The sequence below is a fragment of the Pristis pectinata genome, chromosome 2 (genome assembly GCF_009764475.1).
Source record: "Pristis pectinata isolate sPriPec2 chromosome 2, sPriPec2.1.pri, whole genome shotgun sequence".
NCBI lineage: Eukaryota > Metazoa > Chordata > Chondrichthyes > Rhinopristiformes > Pristidae > Pristis > Pristis pectinata.
The window spans coordinates 81662550-81687880 of record NC_067406.1 but is presented as its reverse complement, the minus strand read 5'-3'; the positions used below and the strand labels follow the sequence as shown (position 1 = coordinate 81687880).

At 42.2% G+C, this 25331-nt stretch overlaps 1 protein-coding gene across 3 annotated transcripts in view; it reads right to left on the bottom strand.

The window, feature by feature from the left end:
- The window catches only part of rab28 (RAB28, member RAS oncogene family), an 84430-nt gene extending 59346 nt beyond the window's left edge, over positions 1-25084 (bottom strand). Inside the window, exons 1-4 of one of the 3 annotated variants that reach the window (XM_052010090.1) lie at positions 24739-25084; positions 21359-21455; positions 7902-7990; positions 4042-4171 (exon numbers count right to left, since the gene is read on the bottom strand). In XM_052010090.1, the coding sequence (XP_051866050.1) occupies positions 4042-4171; positions 7902-7990; positions 21359-21455; positions 24739-24813 (391 nt within the window). In that variant the 5' untranslated portion in view covers positions 24814-25084. The remainder of the gene's footprint in view (positions 1-4041; positions 4172-7901; positions 7991-21358; positions 21456-24738) is intronic. The other 2 variants (XM_052010092.1, XM_052010091.1) reach the window with 2 other exon arrangements.
- Positions 25085-25331: the final 247 nt, after the last annotated feature.

Sequence of the window (25331 nt, the reverse complement as noted above, 5' to 3'; positions counted from 1 at the left end):
ATTGAATCAACAAAGGCAGCTAATCAACCTAGATGATTTGTCAAGCTCTCCAAGATACAGGATCCCACTCTTCATGTCACAATGCTCTCATCTTAATTTTGTCTTGTTACGGACTCAGTGAATGTCCCTTTAAGATAGTGTGTGTGTATGTGTGTGTGGGGCGTGCTTACGTCAATAGAAGATAAAGGACGAAATGACGTTGTTGAAGAAGTCAGAAGAAGGAGAGAGAGAGAGAAGGGAGAGAGACACCAGCCTGCTTGTTTTCTCTATCGATGGATGAGAAACAATAACTGTGTTTGCCACAAACCCATGTATGGAAGTTGGAAGTAATCCGGTGGAGTTCACTTTGTTGCTGACCTGTAGAAGGAAACAGGTATTTGTGTGTGGACGACCACGATTCGGATGCTTTTCAGGGTGAGGAAGTCACTACCGAGTAAACACTGAAGTGTCGTTTGGGTTCCATCGTGGAACATTTGGATTTCGTATGTACTCTCTCTATGTTTCTCTACGTCTACGTCTTATCTTCAGACAACGGTGGTTGTTGAAGAAGCCCTTGCTCATGTTTCACCTTATGGCTTGCGGAACTGAACTTCAAGAACCGTTCCGGAACTGGGAGTTTTGGACTTTGCCACACCCACACGAAGAGTTTAGTTTTAGGGTTAACGTTCGAGGTTTAACATTTTTGAATTCTAACATACTAACATTTTTACTTTTATTTTACGTATTATCATAAGTAGTGATTAATAAAATAGTTTTTAACACTAAATCATGCTCAGTGTGTTTCTTTTGTTGCTGGTTTGTGACAGTCTGCAAATTTAATCTATTTAGCACTTATACTGCAATTCCTGCTTTCTTTGTAATTACATACACCAGAAAACAAGACAGATCCCATTTTGGTGACTGGGCTACTCCACTTAATGCCTTCCCCCTTACTAACCAGATGAGTTTGACTACCATTTGTTTATTTCCTTTCAATAAGTTAATAATGTTACGAGTCAGGTTGTTATTTGGTGAATGTCCCTTTAAGGCACCTGGACAGTAGAGTAGTAGTGTGAGAGTGAGAGTGAGAGTGAGAGTGAGAGTGAGAGTGAGAGTGAGAGTGAGAGTGAGAGTGAGAGTGAGAGTGAGAGTGAGAGTGAGAGAGAGAGTGAGAGAGAGAGACAGACAGACTGCTGCTCTTCGTATCAATGGATGAAGAACAATACCTGTGTCTGGAGCAATCAAGTGGAGTCCACTTTGTTGTTAACCTGTACTGGAAAACAGGTATTTTCTGTGGGAGGCCACATATCAAATGCCTTCGGGGTGGCAGATACTTCGGAACAAAGCAGTGGAGATCATCACAGATTGAGGTGTCGTATGGGTTCCATTGTGGAACATGTAGAGAGAAATTACAAAATCCACATTTTCTCTTCAGTCAACGGTGGTTTTGCAAAAGCCTTTGCTCACATGTCACCTTATGACTTGATGAACGGAACTTTGAGAACTATTCCTAGACATGGAGTTTGGGAATTTGCCACACACACACTTTGGGTGTATTAGTTTTGGGGATTATGTTTAATATCTAATGTTTTTGCTTTTCTTATTATCACAAGTAGTTATTAATAAAATAGTTTCTAACACTTATACATGGCTCGTTGTGATTCTATTATTGCTGGTACGTAACAATAATCAAACTCCTGTCCTTGAAATTCTCGAACAAAACTTCATTAAGGAAACATAAAACAAGTACACTTACCTACAGTGCCAGAGCCACATCCAGTCTATGAATAACTGCAATCTAGTCAATATAGCTTGGGAAGCTTAGTTTCATTTGCATTTTTATACATACTTGCTATATTCTTGGATTTGTAAAGGCCTGCCTTTTCTGCTGTTATCCAAATGGCAAGTAAGCCTTCAAGCGAAACAGCAAGATCCACAGCTTGAGACGTATGCAAATTATTGGAATGTTGAATTAAACTTTGTGCGTGACCCATGAGATGATATGTCAAAGACTAGTAACCACAAAGATTAAATATGATCTATAAAAATAAAGACGTGCTTTTAAGGAACCAATTCAAATTCTTCATAGGATGGGGTGTGCTAAAATGCCTAGGATTCTTGATCCTCATTGCAATCCAAGGCCACTATTAGAAAACATTGTGGAGTAAAAATAGGATCTGGATTAGTTGCGATCTCCTCATGATAATAAAACTTCTCAACATCAAATACCCAATCAGGCTGGCCACATCCCCCCAGCTGCTACTGCCACCTGTGGTTGCCCCTTGCCCATTCCAACTTTGTTCAGATGCAGAGGGCCTATCTCACTGGCACTCTGCATCCCAGAGTTCAGCAGGATGATATAGATGGTAAGAAGGCCTTGAGTGGTAAAGTGAGGATGCTCCATCCCCAAAATGCCCCTGACAGCCTTCCAAATCTGTCCAATCTGGCAGGTGGCTTTACCAGCTGCAAAAGTTATAATTGGTTTTAATATATTTTAAATGTCTCCAACATTAAGAATCATTTAAAACATATAAATGTTGACATAAATATTTTGAAAATGAAGAATTAGTAAAACACATTTTTAAACATAAAGTTAACTAGGACACTTAGAAGCATTTATAGATAATTAAAAGCATTTGCGTAAAGCAAAATAATTTGAAGAGGCATATTACTGTATTCCTTTGGTAGTATACATGGATTTTAGCAAGGCCTTTGATAATGTCCCATATGGAAGATTAATCAAGACTGAAAAATGCCATGGGATCCAAGGGAAAGTAGCAGCTGGATTAAAAATTGGCTCATAGGGAGAAAGTAAAGGATAATGGTCACTGACAGTTTAGTTATTGGAAATTTATATGCAATGGAATTTAAAAAAAGGTCAGTATAGGCCCCTGGTTCCTTTGTGACAAATATGTGAATCAGACTTATATACAGGAGTCACAATTAAGAGGTTAGCCAAGGATAACAAAAGTGGCAGTGTGATTGATAATTAAAGAAAGTTCCAGTCTGCCAGAATGGCCAGCACAAAAATGGCAAATAGAATTCAATCCAAAGAAATGTGAGATAATTAAGGCAAGGGAATATGAGATAAATGGTAGGATACACAGAACTATAGAACAGAGGGATCTTGTGGAGTGTGTCCACAGATCCCTGAAAGTACAGGATAGATAAGGTCATTAATAAGGCAAACAGAATTTCAACCATATTGGCGGAGGCAAAGAATACAGATACAATCACATCATGCCAAAAAAGTGTAAAACAACTAAAGTATTGTGAATAATTCTGGTCACCATGCTAGGGAGGGTGCATACAAAATTTACAATTATGTATAGTTCCAAGGAGAGACTAGCTATGCTGAAGGTGTTTTATTTAGAACAAAGTAGACTGAGGAGAGAGCTAATTGTGCATAAAATTATGAGAGACTTAGACAGTATGAACAAGAAGAATGCATTTGCCATAACAGAGGAGACAATAAATTTAAGTTAACAGATGTTAATTGGTAGAAGCATCAAAATGAGTCAATGAAAAATGTTTTCACCAATAAGTAGTGGGTGCCTGAAAATCACTACCTGAGGCAAAAACCTACACTACATTTCAAAGTACATGGATTGTGCACTTGAAGAGCCATAATCAAAAGGTCTTGGATCAAGAACTGAGAAGTGGCATTAAACCAAATAATCCCTTTGTTGACCAGTTCATCTACTAGACCATTAATATGCAGAGCGGGCACCAAAACAGGATCTCAGGTTCAGCTGACAGCTTTGAAAGATAAAATGATATTGATCTAGGAGAGTGGAGATATTGAGAAACAACACTGCTTGTTTCCCTTTTTTAAAACGGGAAATAAAGCAATTTAAGTTGACAGGAAAATTGATGACCGTTTCCTCTCTTGAATGAACATGTACAATAAGTCAGATTACCTTTCCTAACTGTGGATTTCACATATGTAAAAGCATCAGAAATTGCTCACATAGTACAATGGTCTTGAACTGAGATTGATTTCTTTAAATATGAAATATTTATATGCATTCTAGATATGCCACAAATTAACAAGTTACTCACTTTTATTTCCAACCAGTGCAACCATAGGTTGTTGTTCAGATTCATCATTTACTTTCTTCACCACAGCATACCAATCTTCAAGATTTTCAAAACTCTGGTAATTTGTGATATCATATACCAATAAGATACCCTAGGAAAGAGTGAAAACAAAGAAACTATTTATTATTCACTTCAAAATAAACCATCACATTAGCTTTGGTTTAACATCATTCCATGATCTGCCTGCATATATGTTCCTTTAGTTCTTGAGAAGGGCTGTTTTCAGTTCAAAATGCTGCACTTGATATCTAAGCACAGATGCTTTGACAAATGAGGCTTTGGCGAGGAGACTAAGCGGTGACAAGGTGAGTCAAGATAAGACCTTTACTTTCCTAAAAGTCAGTAGTAACCTGAGGGGTAGAAATGGCAGTTGGTGGAGTGGTCTTCTCATCCTGTGGAATATGGAAGATCAGGGAGAGGTCAAGTGAACCTATCGACTACACTTGCAAGAAGTGTGTCAAGCAGCAGCTCCTCGCAGATGGCACTGATTCATTGGAATGTCAGATGGACTCACTGAAGAGCAGAAAGTATCACAAAATTTCAGGAAAGTGGTCAGATCCAGCCACGTAGATGGGTGACCACCAGAAGGGGCAGACAGGTAGTGCAGGAGTCCTCTGTGGCTATTCCCCTCTCTAACAAGCATACCACTTTGGATACTGTTGGGGAGATGGCCTCTGAGGGGAAAACAACAGCAGCAGCCAGAGCAGTGGCACCACAACTGGCTCTGTCAGAGAGCAGAGAAGGTCAAAGTCTAGGTGAACAATAATGCTGGGGACTCTATAATCAGGGGTACAGATAGGCATTTCTGTGGCTGTGAGCAAGACTTCAGGATGGTGTGTTGCCTTCCTGGTACCAGGGTCAACGATGCCTGAGGGGCTACAAGGCATTTTGAAAGGGGAGGGTGAGCAGTCAGAGGTTGTGGCCCATATCAGTACTAACTTCCGCATAGTCAGGAAGCGAGATGAGGGGTCCTGCATAGAGAATTTAGGGAGTTAGGTCAAAGTTAAAAAGCAGGACCTCTACATTGTAATCTCTCGATTACTCCCTGTGCCCCATGCTAGTGAGGCCAGAAATAGGAAGACTGTACAGTTGAATATGTGGCTAATGAGCTGGTGTAGGAGGGAGGGCTTCAGATAACTGGATTATCAAGATCTCTTTCAGGAAAGGTGGGACCTGTTCAAGAAGGATAGGTTGCACCAAAGCTGGAGTGGCACCAATATCCTTGCAGGGAGGTTTGCTAGTGCTACTCGGGAGGGTTTAAACTAGTGTGATAGGGGGTTGGGAACCAGAGCAGGTCAGCAAGTGGAGTGATTGAGGAGAAAGTAGAGGTTAAGTCAAGTAAGTCATAGGAAAAGCAAGCAGGGCCAGGATAATCAACACATCAGGAATGATGATCTGAAGTGTATTTATTTTAATGCAAGGAGTATAATGGGTAAGGCAGATGAGTTTAGAGTCTGGATTAGTATATGGAACTATGATATTGTAGCCATTACAGAAACTTGATTGAGAGAGGGGCAGGACTGGCAGCTCAAACAGGGTGTATATGTTTCAGACTTGACAGTGAGGAATGTAAAAAAGGTGAGGGGGTTGCATTCCTAATTAGGAAGAATGTCAGGACTGCAATAAGAGAGAAGGACTCTTACAGCAAGGCCATATGGGTAGAACACATGAATAAGAAAGGTACAATCACAATGATGGGATTATACTATGGCCCTCCCAATAGCCAGCGGGAGCCAGAGGAACAGATCTGCAGGTAGATCATAGAAAGATGTAAAATCAACAGGGTCATTGTAGTGGGTGATTGTAACTTCCCCAATATTAACTGGGACTCCTTTAGTGTCAGGGGCTTATATGAAGCAGAATTTGTTTGGTGTATCCAGGAGGGTTTCTTGAAACAAGATGCAGGTAGTCCGACTAGGGATGGGTCTGTACTGCACCTTATACTGGGGAATAAGCCTGGCCAGGTCCTCAAAGTTTCAGTGGAGGAGCATTTTGGGAACAGTGACCATAATTTCCTAAGTTTTAAGATAGTTATGGATCAGGATAAAACTGGGCCTTGAGTGAAAATGCTAAATTGGGGGAAGGCTAATTACAAGAGTATTAGGCAGATATTAGAGAGAGTAAATTGGGAGCAGCTATTTGAGGATATATCCACATCTGGTTTCAGAAAATATAAACACAATGAAAGTATTTCTAAAGTTGCACAAATTGGTGCTTTCGTTAAATCCATTTTGTCAGGTTTAGATAATTATAATTGTTATCAGGGCCAATTTCTTTTTAACCACTGATCTAATATTATTTACTGATATTATGAAGTGGACTGTCAGTCCAATAACAACAAAAACAGACAACTAATGAAATACACCTTTCATTAGATTAATGCTATTTCGATCATAGAGCTGTTTCATTACGGGAGCCTTCAGAAACAATTTTACCCACAATTTGTAATTGTAAATTTCCAGATTTTTTAAACAGATCACGACCTTGGAGATTCCGGCACAAAATTAAGAAGTAAATTATAATGATGAAAACTATAAATAGCTGTATTCAAAGACAACTTTTTGAGTTCACAATCAGTGACTGAACTGACTTTGTCACTGAAAATGGCATAAAACATACAATACAGCCACTTAGTGGTTTTAGTGATATCCATTAGTCTCAATAAGTATAGCTTTAATTTCTTCAGATGAATGATCTGGATTTTCCTGACAACAGTAAGAGAACAATGCTTGCCAGTGACCTTGAGGAAGCCTGCCACACAGTTATACTCACCAATTGCTGGCCTTTTGAATGTGGTCTGTGCTATTGGATCCAAAAACTGATATCATCAGGCTCACTGAGCAGCCAATCACATTGGAGATTTCTCAGACAGCAAGCCAAAATTTACTGACAGATATCCTCCATTGAAATAGTTAGGTTTAATAGTTTAGCTAATATTTTCACTGCAAATTCCAAGGCTGTGCGCTCAAGTCTTTGTCCGCATTGTATTTGCTTGCCAGCTTATAAATAAATGCACTCCTCCACCATGAGCAACTATAACCTAATTTCCACCAATCCATCTGTTGCAGGTGCACCTGCAATGACAGTATTGATAGGGGTCTGCTTTGGAGACAAAGTCAAATTTTTACACTGATGACACACTCTATCTTGTTATGTAGCATTAACATCATTCCAAATGTGATGCATATTCCAACTCAAAACTGAGCATGTACGAGGCTATCAAATGACAACCCATTCTTAACTCTACTACTAGCATTCATTAAACAGGTCAATCCTGGTCCAATGAGAATTGTAAAAGAAAATAACAGAACCAGGAATAACTAAAATGAAGCTACAACCCAGGACTGCACGTGTACAAAACTTCAGAAGCAATATGCAACCTATGGTAACAACATTTGCAAATAAAAGGCATCATAATATCCCACAAGTTTTATTTTCTGTAGGATGTACCTTTGAGACTGATCTAAGGAAGAATTCTTCCTTCCACATATTTTGTCAATCTTACTATCAACCATGTCTTTGCAATATTTTGCAATATTTCTGCCTAATCGAGTCACTGCACACAGAGTCATACAGCATGGAAACAGGTCCTTCGGCCCAACTCATCCATACCGACCATGGTGCTAGTCCCAAGCTAGTCCCATTTTCCCACATTTGGCCCATATCACTCTAAACCCCTCCAATCCATAATCATAGTCAAAACATTAAAAACATTTCCTTCCCATTGAGGGTTTACCCTTTATCTATTCTATTGTCTTACAATCTAAATATTACTGGTATATTTTAGTTCGCAAGGAGTTTAAAAATGGAAAAGTTCTCACCTGAGCTCCATAAATGTATTTGTCCAACATCTTTCCTCCTATGGTTTGTCCTCCAATATCCCAGACTTGCAATGTAACGTTTAAATTACCTGCAAAATCCGAGACACGAGTCCAATTAGACATGAACCAGCAGAAGTAAAATTCCAGAAAATGCAAGCAAATTATTTAGTTCAGTTTCCTTATCGTGTAACAGTGCCTGAATAGTAGTGAAAATGGCATTACCTTTGTAGGCAAAGGCATCAATCAGTGGTTTCCTTGATTGCTTAATTATTACACTGTTTATATCTGCATATGAAATATGGCCCAATCAATAAAGACGCATAATAAAGTGTAGGGAATCTTTGGATTTAGATTTACTTTGTCTTAATACATAGAAAAGTTTCATCTTCAAACTTTGCAAGTAGTTCATGTCTAATTATGGGTCACAAGTTAAACCCGAATCCGAAGCAAACACTTGTGTTTATCATTAAAAAATATTAAGTATATAATGAGCAGAGTAGTAATATTTTTCTTCACAGCAGTTTAATTTTTGAAATTGAAGTTAACCAAAATCAATATTTAAAAGTTTATTGCCATATATTTTTCAACAGTTTACATTTGGCAGATACAGTCAACATATTAAAGAGCAAGCATTTATCTATCATACAGAGGAGGTCTTTCTGTGAGAGCTTCAAGAATTGCTCCTCCTCTCCTCTCCATCACCAAAGCTACAAGTAAAAACTGCAATAGTAGCAATGGAAGATATAAATGAATCAACAAATTTTGCATTACATTTAAAAAGAAACAGGCTTCACACTGACCAGTTCATACTGGGCTGAATTTAAAACCCTCATTGGGACTTAGTATTAACCTTGTAAAATATTTTTGGCGCAGCTTTTAACCTTACTTTAAGTGTCAAAAGCCAAGGATTGAATTAAAAACATTACTTTGGCTATTTTTCATTAACAAGACTGAAATAATCCATTCAGTGGGATAGTCCTATTTACTGGATGCTACCCAAATAACTGTTAAAATATATTTTACAGTAGATCCTTTAAGAAAAGGTTTACTCTATATTAATCAAATGTGAGCACACATAATGATGAACAACCACACACTTCTTTCAAGCTTACCTCTTGCCATGAGTACTCTTCAACCACCATTTTTGGTGCTTTAATAGAAATATACCCTTCAATACCATGAACCATTTAATGAATATTTTCATAAATAGCAGCAAGTAATCACCAATGTGTTCATTTAAAAAAAGTGTTAAGCAGAAAAATATTCAACTTCCTCAGAATTAAAAACATCAGACTGTTTTGTTCTAGAGCAGCCTGCTACATGAGTTCTCTGCCCATGTTCCATGCCTTCCTACACATACTTTTTCCAGATGCAGAGAACTTCTGCAAACTCAGCACTACTAAAACCCTCTCTCACCATCTGACAGGCATCTGATAAAGTGGAGTGAGCTACATACTGTGAGTGGGTCTCAACGCAAAGTATATGGAGGTCCTGCTTCTGGAACACCCCGAGTCTTTGATGGCTTTTTAGCAATTTTTAAAATGTATCTGACAGTTAGGGACATTTAAAAGCTAATCAAATAGACTAATAATTAATAAAAAATACTTTTACCATTAGAAAATAAATTTAATTGAAACCATTTGAAAACACTACCAAATAATTTAAAAGAACCTCCCAGTCCTCTTGGGTAGAGAAATCCAGAGATTCATCATCTTCTGTTTAAAGAACTTTTTTCTCATCTCTGTCCTGAATGGCTGATCCCTTTTTCTAAAACTGTTACCTCTAGTTCTATACACCCCTTACAGGAAAATATCAAATGAATGGTGTCACCATCCTTACACCAGTGGCATAGAAGTTGATGTCTGGACCCACTCTTCAGGGAGTCACTGCTCCATTGCTGAACGCTGGTGGCATAATGGAACGTCGAAAGCTCCAGCATCTAACCAAGACACCTTGGACTGTGCATGCATAATCAAGCACAGATGTCTAAGACTTTCTGGGGCATCAGCATCTGATAGCCCAAAATTCCTTTCAGAACAACCAGGTATTACCCAGCTTGATTCAGTCCAATAATGCCTAATAACTTCACATTATTTTCTAAAAATCCACTCCCAATCCAAAGGGATATCACATTATCCTATGCTTGCCTTGGTGTGCTTCATAAAAAGTGCACAAAATCTGATTTTTTGAAGTTGCATGTCTGAAGATTTTTATTAATTTAATAAAATTAACTTGCTAGAGACAATGCATAGAAGCACAAATATCCCTTTGCACTTTAAACAAAATTGTTCACAAATCAAGCAAATCCACTTCTACTTTCCATTTCGATAAAGGATCTTCTTAATAACAGTAATAATTTATACAGCACTTCTAATGTAGCAAAATATCCTAAGGCACTTCACATGAGTATAATCATAAAAAAACGAAATGGAGCTGTCCATTTGGACATATGATGAAAAGCCTGTTCAAAGAGATAGGTTTTAATTTGCATCTTAAGGAGAAGTCAGTGGGAACAACAGTGGCAGCAACAGAGAAAAAGAGGCTTAAGAAGGGAATTTCTGATGTTAGGACATTGGCAACTAAATTTAGGGATGCTCAAGAGGTAAAAATTGGAGGAGCACAAATATCTTAGAAGGTTACAAAGTTAGAAAGAAGTTTAGGGATAGAGAAGACTCATGTGAAAGTGAGGAGAATTTTAAATCGATGTGTCGCTAAACCAGGGCCCAACATTACTTAGTAAGTACATGGGGGATGAGTGAATGGGACATGATATGAGAAAGGACATGATTCAAGATAGGACATGGGCAGCTGAGTTCTGGACAAGCTCACGTTTAAGGAAAGGAAAGAGAGAGAGGATATCAGAAGTGCACCAGAATTTTGAAGTCTAAAGTTAATAATTTATGGATATAGCAATCAAGGGAGCTAAGGCAAGGATAGGGCAGATTCAGACAATGTTACACAGGTGAAAACGGGCAGTCTTAGTAAATCAAAAAACTGCAGATGCTGGAAATCTGAAAAAGCAACAGAAAATGCTGGTAACACTCAGCAGATCAGCACAGCTAATGTTTCAGTTTTAAGATACTTCAGTGGGTCTTCAACCTGGAATATCAATACTGTTTCTCTTTTCACAGATGCTGCCTCATCTACTAAGAGGAGCTTACAACACTTCCAGTCTTAATGGCATGGATATGTTCTAAACCACCACAACTGTTATTTGGATGATTGTCCTTAGATGATGTTCAGTTAGGAACTACAAAAATTTTGAACTTCTTGGTGGTTGAGATCATTCATTGCTGAAGGAATTTCAAATTAACATTAATGTGCTGTTGCAGTGGCTCTCTTCAGATGTTTATTCAAACAATGAACTGTTTTGCCCTGCAAAGTTAGAATGCTGCTGCAGCAGCACCCAATTAGGCGTGTTTCACATTTTCCACACTCCTGTCATAAATGCTGGTGGAAAAGTTTGAAGAATTAGAAAATGATCTCATTGCAAAGTAGATAGCATTTACCTTGGCATTTAGGCCACATTATATCTTCTATGCCAGTTTATAAATATTGCAAGACTAGTACTACCTCACTGTTATCATTTGATCTCATATAGTATAGGGGTATTCAACAGAAGGATAATGATGGTGTCATCTTCTAGGCTCTGTAAATGGCAAAGCAAGTTTATCAAAGTCATTGGACCACATACATCAAAAAGAAGTCCAGGCTTGATCCTAATGTGCAGTTATTGCACTGAAAATGGCTTCAATTTTCACAAAAATGTTATTTGGTAATGGACATAGGTGCAAAGATAGCAGTCAAAATTTCTACGTCTGGGTTGTATCATTAGACATCAATTCAATGCGTGCACTTGGGCAAAGAGAATATTCAGCCCAGCTTTTATACAGCTTCAACAGCAATTATTGTTGCTGCATTTGGTTTTAAAATGGCCAGTGAGGTAAGAAGGTAAAAGGGTGATCAGGGCCAACTCCAGCAAGGACTCACTTTTTCTTGGAGAGACAAATGGAAGAAAACTATAACTTGGATTTTGATATGCTTCACAAAAATCATATTTTATAGAACTTTATTCCAAGTAAGTAATAATTTAAAATCATCTGTATTCACCATCTCTCCCCATGTTACATATTTTCTTTCCAGCATTGAGATTTAAATTTAAATTTTATTCACAATTTTTTTTTAAGTAAAGAAGCAATATAGCAAGTTTGAGTCAGCCCCACTAGATTATTAATAGAAAGTGGATGTCTGAGATGCACAAACTTAAACTATTCCTGCTCTTCCCTCCCAAAAAAAACTAGCCTCCAGCATAAATTACCTACTTCATTCACCATCACATCTGAGCTACAATTTATGTTAGGTCCTAGTCGAGCAGTGCTTCAGTTTTAAAACACTCATTCGTATTTTTAGTTCTCTACATAGCTTCACCTCTTCCTAACTCTGTAATTATCTCTTTGTCTCCATTGAGACATATGCCTGAGGTGAGTGTCTACAGAGTAAAAAGACAGAAGTGCTTGGGTCGGAGAGTGAGAAGTTTCAAGCAATGTTGGAAGGTGCAAGCAACTGTAGGATAAGCTAGGAAAGGTGTTGGTGCTGCTTGAGGAAGAAGCCAGCTGCCTTAATTAATTCCTCTTTCCCCTAAACGCCTCACAAAAATGCTCTGCATCCAGACTAGAAAATCCAGTAATTTACTGTTGTTATATTGTGTTTTTTAAATACAAGTTGATAATCAAGTGGAAATACACTGTGCTCAGAGAAGCTCTTTTGGCAATTCCTCTTCCATGAGAAGGAAATACCAAATTCCAAATTTTGGAATTTTTTAAAATTTGTTTAAGTATTTATTGCAATCTTAACAATCATAAAGCTTACTGATTAGTGAAAGTGTACCTTTGGTCTCAAGGAGGTGCAAAATACAACAGGAAGTGGTAGGAATAATGTCAGACAAAAGGACCAAAACCAAACTTCAGTGTGGACAAGAGCACCACCTGCCTTGGAGACAAAGTTACATAATCTATTGGAGAGCTACTATTTAGAATGGATGAATATGATTCAGCCTCTTGGTAAGTTTAAATATGGCAGACATGCATGACAGTGTAATAGGAAATAAGAGAAACATTGAAAATATGCATTATATGCAAGGCACAGAGGAGAAACTAATCTCTAGTTACTAGCAATAAATACTTGCAAAAATTTGGGGCACCGGTCCTGCTCAGCTCCACACGTCCTCAACAAAGTCAATGGAAACATTTTTGCAGAAGAGTATATACCCAAAGGCAAATTATTTCATACACTTATTATTGGTCACAATGGGCAAATCTTACTAGATCAGTCATTACATTGTACATGGTGTAGATATGATATCTGCTAACAATAGGGATGTTACACCACAGCACAGTGCATAAATATGGATTGCAATGCCAAGTAATTGACATGAGGCCTATGAGATTTGCAGCAGGATTCCAGTGGGTGCATGAGTAAACATAATACTTGCAGATATCTCCAAAATGTCTGTGTAATTAAGAAATACAGACATTCTTTGTGATCAACTCCAATAAAGTTGAAAATACCATAATTAAGAAATTGAGGGTCTTTGAAACCAATCTGATCCACATCCTCACAACTGCAAGGGAAATAACGACAGACAGGCTGTGAAATTCATTCAGAGACAGATGTTAAAACAGTCTGGATATGGGTAAAATCCTACTGGAATGAGACAGGGCAGTTGTTGTCAATAGTTGCTATTGCTTTTGAAGATTTAAAGCAATAGATTCTGTAGGAGTGTGCAAGCTTAATATTAGAACATTTCATATCAAGCTGCACATGGCAGACAAATTTTTAAAGTGTTTTTCAACGACATCTGAAGTCTAACAAAATGACTAGGAAAAAGAGAAAAATAAGCAGCCCACGGTTAAATTTTATATGTGTTTCAGCATTCATAAAAAGCAAGAGATTGTTTGATTTTGTCTCAGAAAACATGCAGAAATGTGTGAAAATTTGGTCCTGAAAGTTAATCGCCTTATTTTCTTTTAGGGAGCAAAAGCAGGCCATTCGGCCCATCAAGTCTGCTCCAAGGAAAGGGAAATAGAATGAGAAATAGGGAATGGGGGAAGAAGAAAAAAAAACTATTCTAATCCCAATTACCAGCCTTATCCCCATATCCCTTGATATCCTGACTATTTAGATATCTATCTATCTCCTCCTTGAATGCCCCCACTGATCTGGCCTCCACTGCTGTACGTGGCAAGGAGTTCCACAAATTCACCACCCTCTGGCTAAAGAAATTTCTCCTCATCTCTGTTTTGAAACTGTACCCTCTAATTCTAAGATTGTGCCCTCTGGTCCTGGACTCACCCACCAAGGGAAACAGCCTAGCCATATTTACTCTGTCCTTTCCTATCAATATTTTAAATGTCGCTGAGGTCCCCTCTCATTCTTCTGTACTCCAGTGAGTACAGTCCAAGAGCCGACAAACGCTCCTCATACGTAAGCCCTTTCATTCCTGGAATCATCCTCGTAAATCTCCTCTGAACCCTCTCCAACGTCAACACATCCTTCCTAAGATGTGGGGCCTAAAACTGCGCACAATATTCCAAATGAGGCCTCACTAGTGCCCCGTACAGCCTCATCAACACTTCCTTACTTTTATACACTATACCTCTCGAAATGAGTGCCAACATAGCATTCGCCTTCTTTACCACCGATCCGACCTGGTGGTTAACCTTTAAGGTATCCTGCACGAGTACCCCCAAGTCCCTTTGTACTTCCGTGCTTTGGATTTTCTCTCCTCCTAGATAATAATCTGCCCGCTTATTTCTGCTTCCAAAGTGTACAACTGCACATTTCCCTACATTGAATCTCATCTGCCATTTCCTTGCCCATTCTCCTAAACTGTCTAGGTCCCTCTGCAACCTTCCTATCTCTTCAATACTCCCTACTCCTCCCCCTATCTTGGTGTCATCCGCAAACTTAGCCACGAAACCATTTATTCCATCATCCAAATCGTTAATGTACAAGGTAAAATGGAGCGGTCCCAACACCGACCCCTGCGGCACACCACTAGTAACCGGTAACCAACCAGAACGAGATCCTTTTATTTCCACTCTTTGCTTCCTGTCAACCAGCCAATGCTCCACCCATTCTGTTATCCTACCCGTAATTCCACGACCTCTCATCTTATTAATCAGTCTCTTGTGAGGCACCTTATCAAAGGCCTTTTGAAAGTCTAAATACACAACATCTACCGCCTCTCCCTTATCCACCTTACCTGTGATTTCTTCAAAAAACTCCAATAGGTTGGTCAGGCAGGATCTTCCCTTCACAAAACCATGTTGGCTAGGACCTATCCTGCCCTGCACCTCTAGGTATTCCGTAACCCCGTCTTTGAGGATAGATTCCAATAACTTTCCCACCACTTATCAACTACTATTTTCTTTTTTGTAGAAACTGATGCTGTTTTCCATTTCAATCAATTTGGAGTAATTGACCAACAGGGTTAATTAAATAATGAAAGTTATTTTCTTTGCACAAAACTAATAATGCAAATTATATGAATAAGTCATGGCTGTGTAATTTGGGAATATTGGAGAAAAAAGTTAGGATAGCTCATTATAGAAATCAACATTTTTAAGGCACATTAAAGTATGAATGATTATTGAATGTTCTTTTCATTGGCAGGAATACCAATATTTAGCACATAGAAGTGTTTTTAAAAAATAAACTACAATCTGCTGTTTGGTAATTATTTCCACCACAATCCTTACAAGTTCTTAAGGAGAGTTACTCACTTGCTGCACTGATTTATTTTTAAAGAAGTTTGTCTCATGCCTTTAGAGCTTCCAACAATTCAACCTGCTTTTGAGTTGGAAAGGCTGGACACTTCACAAAAGATTGTGTATTGGCCAGAGGGCCTCCTCCTCAATAGTTGGGATCCAGCCATCACAACCTTCACACCCGGTATTGGGAATGATTAAATTGAAATGGACTATTAGTTCTGACAGAAACAGCACTGAAACTTTCACAATCATATAGGTGGGAGCAGTAATCATATTGTCTGCAGCAAAATAAAAACTGCTGGAGGATCTCAGTGGGTCAGGCAGCATCTGTGGAAGGAAAAGAGATAGTTGACGTTTTGTGGCAAAACCCTGTATTGTTTGCTCCTTTCATCCAGGAAAAGGGATAGTGGAATCAATCTCAGAACAAATTAACTGAGTTGTTGCCCTTGCCCACCAAGGCAAAATCATGGCAGAGTCACAGCACAAAGGCCATGCTAAATCTGTAGCTTTGTTATTGACATTAACAGATTATGTATCAAGGCCAAAACTGACCATCATTCTTGCTCCACATCCCAAAAGCCTCACTGCGGACAGAGAGAAGCACAGCTTTTGGCATGCTTTGATGGCTCATCACAATATGTGTTTCAGATGCAATTGGTTTGATTATCATTGCAAGATACAGATGTAAAATAAGCTCTGGGGTGGTAATGTTAACAAATGACAGGAGAGGTACACTGGAAACTGTTGTGTTAAACCCCTATCGCTTCATTAGAAATCATGTAATGACCATTTTGGATTAACTAAAATTAATGGCATTTTTATTGTAATCATTTCAGACTAATTTTGTACTAAATTCATTTTATACTATCAAGAAAACAAAATTGCATTGAAATTGCATTGAGAGATTAAGTAAAGGTGTTGGAAATAACGCCTGGGTGATCATAGAGTGATAGGTATAGTCACAGAGTTGTACAGCACAGAAACAGGCCCTTCCATCTATCATGTCCATGACCTTTTTGCCCATCTACACTAATCTCATTTGCCTGCACTGTTCATCTCCTTTTATCCCGTGTCTATACAAGTGTCTGTCTAAATGTCTCTTAAAAGTAGTCCAGCTATCACCAATTATTTATGTAAAAATAAACTTAGCCTTCAAATCTCCATTAAAACTCCTTTCTCTCCCTTAAACCTATGCCCTCTTGTTTTCGATACCCCTAACCATGGGAAAAGATTCTGACCATCTACCCTATCTATGGCTCATATAATTTTATATACTCATTATATATCATTAACCCTCTGCCTCCTTCATTTCCAGGGAAAACAAACTCAGCCTATCCAATCTCTCCCTATGACTAACTATAGTCCTCCAATCCAGGCAACATCTGGTTGAATCTCCTCTGCTCTCTCTCCAGCACAGCAGATGAGCATAAAAGAAAATTTTAAAAAACTGCAGATAATGGAAATCTGAAATAAAAATGGAAAATACTGGAAATCCTCAGCAGGTCAGGCAGCTTCTTGGGAAAGAGAAACAGAGTTAATGTTTCAGACCCAAGGACCTTGGTCAGAACTGGGAAGAAAAGAAAACAAGTCAGTTAGTCTCAAGCCGTAGGAAGGTGGGAATGGTATGTTTAAGATAAAGGGAATATCTTTGATAGGATGAGGCCAGGGTTACTGTGGAGATGAACTGTAAGTGAGATCACCTGGTTGACTGGTTAAGGGGACAGAACATGGTCCTTTATTCATAAAAGCTATGAGATGAGAGTAATTGGAAAGTGAGAACACAGATTTGTAAATTCTGGGCCTGTAGGACATACCTGGCAGATCACACTGTGCTAATGGAGAGAGAAAAATTGAGATGACCTGGCCCATTCTGATACAGACAGAGAAAACAAGTTAAGTGATGTTGAAGAGTTCAATATTGATTCTGGAAGGCACCAAATTACCCAGATGGAAGGAGAAATGCTATTCCTCAGATTTACATTGGGTGGTTGTGGGTGTCAATGGACAGATTGGTCAGTATCCAAAAACAGATATGGAGATGTTGAAGAAGTGAGGAGTTGGAGGTAAACATAAAGACAAACGAAAGATGGAATTGACAATAAAAATGATGCCATTTTCCAGTGCAGGATGAGAAGAAACATCAATGCAATCATCAATATGCCAGCAAGGAGGTGGGAGAGGAGATCTGAGTAGGAAAGAATATTCCCCATATTCCATGGAAAAAGAGGCATAACATAGACCATTGACAACAATTTTAATTTCGTAGAAGTGAGCAAAATCAAAGGAAAAAGATAAAGAACTCACATTTAGGAAACCTTCTATAACGTCAGCGCTTCCAAAACCTCTGGCATTTAGCCTCAACAAAACAGGTCAATTTGTACATATTTTCATCCATTAGCTTCTCTCCCACCTAATTTTTGAATGAGGGGCAAAATATTTGTCACACCCATCATTAGGAAAAATTCCTGTTGCCTTGAATTTTAGAAAGTTATGGTTAATATCGCCACTATTTCCTTCAATATTTCCAGTATCTCCTCCACTAGTTCCATACTAACTGGTCTTGATAACCTTTCTACTTTGTGCCAATGACTTTCTGAATAACTATCTTGAAACTGTTCTCTTACACACTGGAGATAAACAAACTCATTAAATTAAGCCAAAATGTAAAGACAAGGAAGTTTGCTTATCTTTATTGGATTCTTTTTCTTCCAAGCATAATATTCAGTTAAAATTATTGAGGAATAGAACAAGGAACAATTAAGATTAGGTATTAAGGTGACCCTCCAGAAAAGCCAAATCAATTTGTATACAACATAAAATTCAAAATTCTAGTACGATCAAGGCTAGATTCCTACCCACTTACAATTAATAAGCAGAAAACTAGCCCAAAAGGATCCTTGCCAGATTCCTGTGGTGCCATAGCAGCTAATAGGTAATTATATATAAATACTGCTTTCAGAGAATTGAAGCACTGAGAATTGTGCAAAATGCACCCTGCTTCTGCCTCATTTGTCTTCAATGGCATTTGAAAATTCCACTAAGGCATTCCAATTTCTTAACTCAAATCTTCCACTCTTGAAATGGATAAGACAAACCAAGTATAAAATAAATGTCATAAAAGTAATCACCAAAATATGGAAGAGTTTAAGAACAACTTTTGAGACCGTATTTTGAAGATGAAACATTGGAAATAACAAGTATATTCTTTATATCAATACTTTTTCTCTTTTTGTAAGTTACCTTTAGGTTTCTCACTTCCATATTTGATTTGTTTTAATTCACAATTAATATTCAAAATATAATATGAAGAATATTTTCCTCATTTTCCACATCCTAGACTAAAACTAACAGGAATGAAAAGTCTTCAAACAAAACATTTGCTGTTTCATTGATGACCTGGAAGCTAATAGATTTTATTAAGACCAAAATGAAGGAAAATGTTCTACTGACCTTACAAAACAAAATTTAGAGAATTAATTACCAAATGTGCATTTCAAAGCATGAGAGACGAAGAAAGAGAATTCCCACTGATGCATATTGGAAAAATCACATGGATTTGTGCCTGAAGTTCAATGTATGCCTCCAGTGGGCAAGACTCCAAAGTGCAAAGCCAAGAAAGTAACCCCTTTCATTTCCAGACAGAGTAACCTCATTGCAAACTTCCCAAGAAATGCAAGTTTATTTCATCCCCATTAGAGGGAGGAAAAACTACTTTATGGGTAAAATAGCATTATATTTTCTATTTGTCATGGGATAATTTTCAAGGATTTAAACAAGTATCATGTATATTTTCACTACATACTGAAAAAAAATTCTGCATTTTACCAGGGAAATTACTAAACCAGAAAGGCATAAAAATAGATTTTCATAGAATGAGAAGAGACTCTTGACAGAAATCTGTCACTATGCAACATGGAGTTCAGAGGCAGAGCACGAATTTGAGAAATTTAAGACAGGAAATCCACTCGCAATCCTATGCCAGGATCCATGAGTCCATTCGTGTGCATGAGGGTTTAATGGCTGCAAGGAAAAAAGTAAAGAACGTGGTATGTTACATTGATTTTTAATTACTTGTGGTTTAAATGAATGTGTAAGAAGTTAAAGGGCTTTTCAAAGTTTTTTTAAAAGTTCTTAAAATGCTTTACAATTTTAATTTATTGTCATTATTTTTGACAACTTTGAATGCTTCTGAACATTAGGGAGTATGGCTTTGACTTCTGTCAAAGGTTTACTCAGCAGTCTTGAGGCCTGTCTGACCACATTGCCAAATTAGGTCACATGAGACCCTGGCAAATACTTCACCAATCTGATCCAGGAGGTTTTTGTTCAACAAATTCTTCTTTCCAGATATGCCGAAGGTAACTGCAAGACAAATGACGACTATGGGTGGCAAGCCACCAATCAGCAACATCTGAGCCATTCATTCTGTTCTTACTTTCCATGTTAAAAGGAAAATTAACTATAATTTAAAAAGCATGAAGTTGGCTGACGCAGAAGAGTGAAGCAGAGGTGGAGTATCATAGTGTTACAGGTTTTGAATGCTAGAAAATCAAAATTAGGAAGGCACAGTTTCAGCAGAAGTATATAGAAGCATTTTCCATTATAAACAGAAGTTTATAGGAGTATAAATTTGTAGAAACAAAAACAAAAAAATGGAAACAGAAAATGTTGGAAGCACTCATCAGCTCAGCTAGCATCAATTGAAAGAGACATAGAGTTAATGTTTCAAGTCCAAGAGTCTTCATCACAACTGGGAAAGAGAGAAAGTTAGATTCAAGTTGCAGAGAATGCGGGGGAGAAAAGGGATAGGCCAGGGTGAGGTGAGGGTCACCATGGTGATAAACTGAGACACAAGAGAGACTGCAGAGGTTGGAAATCTGGAGCAATGCACAAAAAATGCTGGAGGAACTCAGTTCAGGTAGCATCTATGGAGGGAAATGAACAGTTGACGTTTCAGGTCGAGACCCTTCATCAAGACTGGAAAGGAAGAGAGTAGAAGCCAGAACAAAAGGGCAGGGGGAGGGGAGAAGCACAAGCTGGCAAGTCACCAGGACTCACCTATCACCTGCTGAGTTCCTCCAGCATTTTGTGTGATGGTGATAAGATGTTGAGGAAGTTATCTGATTGATAGGTTGGTGAGGACTGTTGGAATGGGAGGGAGAGAAACAAACAAACAAACATAAATGTGAGCTGTGAAATCCAGAGCTGCAGGAAATACCTAGATGATCAGGCCATGCTAATGGAGAGAGAACACACATGAGGCGATGTACTGTTCTTTGAAGTCCATTTAGCCTCATGAAAACAGTGCAGGAAGCCACAGATAGTTCAGAGTGGGAGTGGGATGCAGAATTAAAGTGGGAGACACTTTAAGCTCAGGGTTACCCCTGTGGACTAACATGGACGTGACGCAAAATCCACATTTGGTTTCTTCAGTGTTGAAGAAGCGTCATTGCGAACACCAAATGCAGTACATTTGACTGGAAGAAGTGCAACCAAATTGCTGCTTCACCTGCAGGACTTTTAAAGTCACTAAGTTGACAGGAGGTCAATGTTGATGCAAGCAATATAATATAAATGTTAGATAATATTATAAATGTAACATTCCAAATATCCCAAAAATTACAAATATTCCATTGAATACAGATTACACTTAAAATGCCATGCAGCATTGTTGAATATTCATACCTGGGAGAGATATTCTTTTCAGGAAAAAATCCAGCCCAATTGTTTGTTTGTATTGTTTTCCAAAAGCTTCCTGTGCAAAACGCATGGCCAAAGAGGTCTGCAACAGAAAAGCATTCATGTTAGGACTCATTCTTAATAAAATTAGCAAGGGGAACTACAAAGTAATAAAATGACAGTGAGATGAGGTAGGATCGTGGGAGAGCAAGAAGACAGGATCAAAGTGCAAAGGTATCATGTCCGGAAAACTGAGAGAGGAGATGAAAAAGCACAGAAATCGGGGGAAAAACGAGCGAGTAAGGATAGGAGTGCTCACAACAGAGCAGTGGGAGAAGGTAGAAAAAGGATGGCCAAATGGGAAGGAAAGAGGAGATGGGATAGGAGATGGAAGGGGAGGGTTGGTCTGAGGGGAGGGGAAGTGGGATGGAGTGGGGATAGCATGAGATGAAGGACAGGGAGGGTGGTGGTGAGAGGGTTTGGCGAAGAGAGAAGGATGGGGGGGGGATATTGAACATCAAGTGAATACACTGAGGTAGATGGGAAAAGTGGAGAGCGGGAGGGACAGGAGAGTTGGATGGAGAAAGTGCAAAGTGAGGGTGGGAGGAGGGATGGGGGGTGGTGGGGCGAGGGGGAGGGGGGAGGAGGGGGAGGGGGGAGGAGGGGGAGGGGGGAGGGGGGAGGAGGGGGGAGGGGGAGGAGGGGGGAGGGGGAGGGGGGGGAGGGGGGAGGGGGGAGGAGGGGAGGAGGGGGGGAGGGGGGAGGGGGGGGAGGGGGGAGGGGGGAGGAGGGGGGAGGGGGGAGGGGGGAGGGGGGAGGGGAGGGGGGAGGGGGGAGGAGGGGGGAGGGGGGAGGAGGGGGAGGGGGGAGGAGGGGGGGAGGGGGGAGGAGGGGGAGGGGGAGGGGGGAGGGGGGGGAGGGGGGGAGGGGGGGGAGGGGGGAGGGGGGGGAGGGGGGAGGAGGGGGAGGGGGGAGGAGGGGGAGGAGGGGGAGGAGGGGGAGGAGGGGGAGGGGGGAGAGGGGGGAGGGGGGAGGGGGGAGGGGGGAGGAGGGGGAGGGGGGAGGAGGGGGAGGGGGGAGGAGGGGGAGGGGGGAGGAGGGGGAGGGGGAGGGGGAGGGGGAGGGGGAGGGGGAGGGGGAGGAGGGGGAGGGGGAGGAGGGGGAGGAGGGGAGGGGAGGGAGGAGGGGAGGGGAGGGAGGAGGGGAGGGGAGGGAGGAGGGGAGGGGGGAGGAGGGGAGTGGAGGAGGGGGAGGAGGAGGAGGGAGGAGGAGGAGGGAGGAGGAGGAGGGGAGAGTCAGAGGGAGAAAGGGTGGGATATTAAGATATTTGATATTTATTTATTATTCACAAGTACATCAAAACACACAGTGAAATGTATCTTGTTGCGTAACTGAGAACGTGCTGGGGGGCAGCCCGCAAGAGGGAGGGAGGGAGGGAGGGAGATAGAAGGGGACGGGAGTGAGGAGTGGCAAGGGAATAGGAAATAAGGAAGGGGATGGAGGGACCGGGCAAGGAGATGGATGAATGCGGTAATGGAAGAATGGTGTGGAAGTGGAGAGAGTGAAAATGGGGAGGGTGGAAATAGAGACTGGGAGAGAAGGGAAATTGAAGGTAGGAGAAGGGAAATGGAGGGTGGGAGAGAGAGAAATAGTGGGAGGGGGTGAACAGTGGGTGAAGGGGAAATGTATGAATAGAGATGGTGGTAATTGTGAGGGTTCAAGGGAGGGTGGCAATAGAGGGAATAGTGGGGGGGAATGGTGGGGAGGATATTGGGGGAATAGTGGGGAATAGAGTGGGGGAATAGTTGGTGGGGTAAATAGTTGGTGACTAATGGTGGGGGAAAGTGTGGATGAATAATAGCGGGGGATATGGTGGCGGGGGCATAGTGGTGAGGGGAAATAGTGGTGGGAATAGTGGAGGGTGGAGGAATAGTGGGGTGAATAGTGGAGGAGGGATAGTGAGGTGGATTATTGGGTGGGGGATATAGGGAGTAGGGGGAATAGTCGGTTGGGGAAATAGCAGGCGGCATAGTGGGGGGGGGGAATACTGGGGGCCTGACCAAGCTGGCCATCCACAGGTCCAGGCAGCGGGCGGCCAAGGGAGGAGGGGAAGACGGTGGGGGAAATAGAGGAAGGGGGAGGAGAAAATACTGGGGGAATAGTGGGGCAAATAATGGGTGTAGGGAGTATAGTAGGGGGAATAGTGAGATAGTGAGGGAGAGGGGAATAGTGAGGGGGGAATAGTGAGGGAGGGGGGAATAGTGGGGGCAGGTGGGGAGGGGTGGAAGTGGGGAGGGGTGGAGAGTGAGGGTGATGGGGAGGAGGAGTGGAAGTGGGGAGAGGGGGAGAGTGAGGGTGATGGGGAGGAGGAGTGGAAGTGGGGAGAGGGGGAGAGTGAGGGTGATGGGGAAGAGGGGAAGGGGGGAAGGGGGGAAGGGGGGAAGGGGGGGCGGGGAAGGGGGGGAAGGGGGGGCGGGGAAGGGGGGGAAGGGGGGGCGGGGGAGGGGGGGAGGGGGGGCAGGGGGAGGGGGGGGAGGGGGGGCAGGGGGAGGGGGGGGAGGGGGGGCAGGGGGAGGGGGGGAGGAGGGGGCAGGGGGAGGGGGGGAGGAGGGGGGAGGAGGGGGGAGGGGGGGAGGAGGGAGGAGGGGGGGAGGAGGGGGGGAGGAGGGGGGAGGAGGGGGGGAGGAGGGGGGGAGGAGGGGGGGAGGAGGGAGGGGGGAGGGGGGAGGAGGGGGGAAGGGGGAGGGGGGAAGGGGGGAGGGGGGAGGGGGGAAGGGGGAGGGGGGAGGGGAGAGGGGGGAGGGGGGAGGGGGGAGGGGAGAGGGGGGGAGGGGGGAGGGGAGAGGGGAGAGGGGAGAGGGGAGAGGGGGGGAGGGGAGAGGGGGGAGGGGGGGAGGGGAGAGGGGGGGAGGGGGGGAGGGGAGAGGGGAGAGGGGGGAGGGGGAGATGGGGGGGAGGTGGAGATGGGGGGGGGAGGTGGAGATGGGGGGGGGAGGTGGAGATGGGGGGAGGGGGGAGGTGGAGATGGAGATGGGAGGGAGGTGGAGATGGGGAGGGGGAGGGGGAGGTGGAGATGGGGGAGGGGGAGGTGGAGATGGGGAGGGGGGAGGTGGAGATGGGGAGTGGGGAGGAGGGGAGATGGAGGGAGTGGGGAGGGGACGGGAAGGGGAGTGGGGGAAGGGAGGGGAGTGTGGGGGGGGAGGGGAGTGTAGGGGGGGGAGGGGTGTTGGGGGGAGGAAGGGAGGCGGGGGAAGGGAGTGTGGTCCGGCGGCTGACGAAGGGTGAGGAAAGCATCGTCAGGGGGTTGAATCGGGCACAGGGAAATGGGAGACGGGCTCGGTGTTCGCCGTGGCGGCGGATGCGGCGTGGCGATCGTCGCCATTCACCTTCCCCGAAGCGCCGTCCCCCAGGATGACGATCTTCAGCTGACGGTCCTGAATTTCGTCCTCGGAGTCGGACATGTCGTCGTCGCCGCCGCCGTCAGCAGGCCGCTCGGCACTCTGTGTCCGCTCGGAGTCCAGTCCGGGTTCCGCTCCGGATCGACTCCGGGTTCTGGTCCGGATCCTGTGGAGATTCTGGTCGGGATCCAGTCCGGGTTCTCACCGGGTCCCTCCTTCCCGTCGCCTTCACAGCTGGAGCTCGCCGTTGCCAGGGGCCATTTTCACAATCTGTTCAAGACATGGGGGGGGGGTATTACTCCTCATGCACATCGCCCTGGCACAGCTGGGAAGGAGGGAACACAGGAACAGTTATTATAAGTATCTAAAGAATTTTCATCCGTGACAATCTAGTCACATGCATTGGTTCAACATCTTTGGTCTACAATGATATGCAGCTCTACATTCGTCCCTCTGCTACTGATGGACCCTTCCAATCTGACGCAATTGGTCGCTATGGGACGAAGGGGTGAGGGTTCACGCCGACTCGGGTCTGGGTTGAGTGCGGGACTGTGGTTCATGTGTGTCAAGGTAGTGTGGTC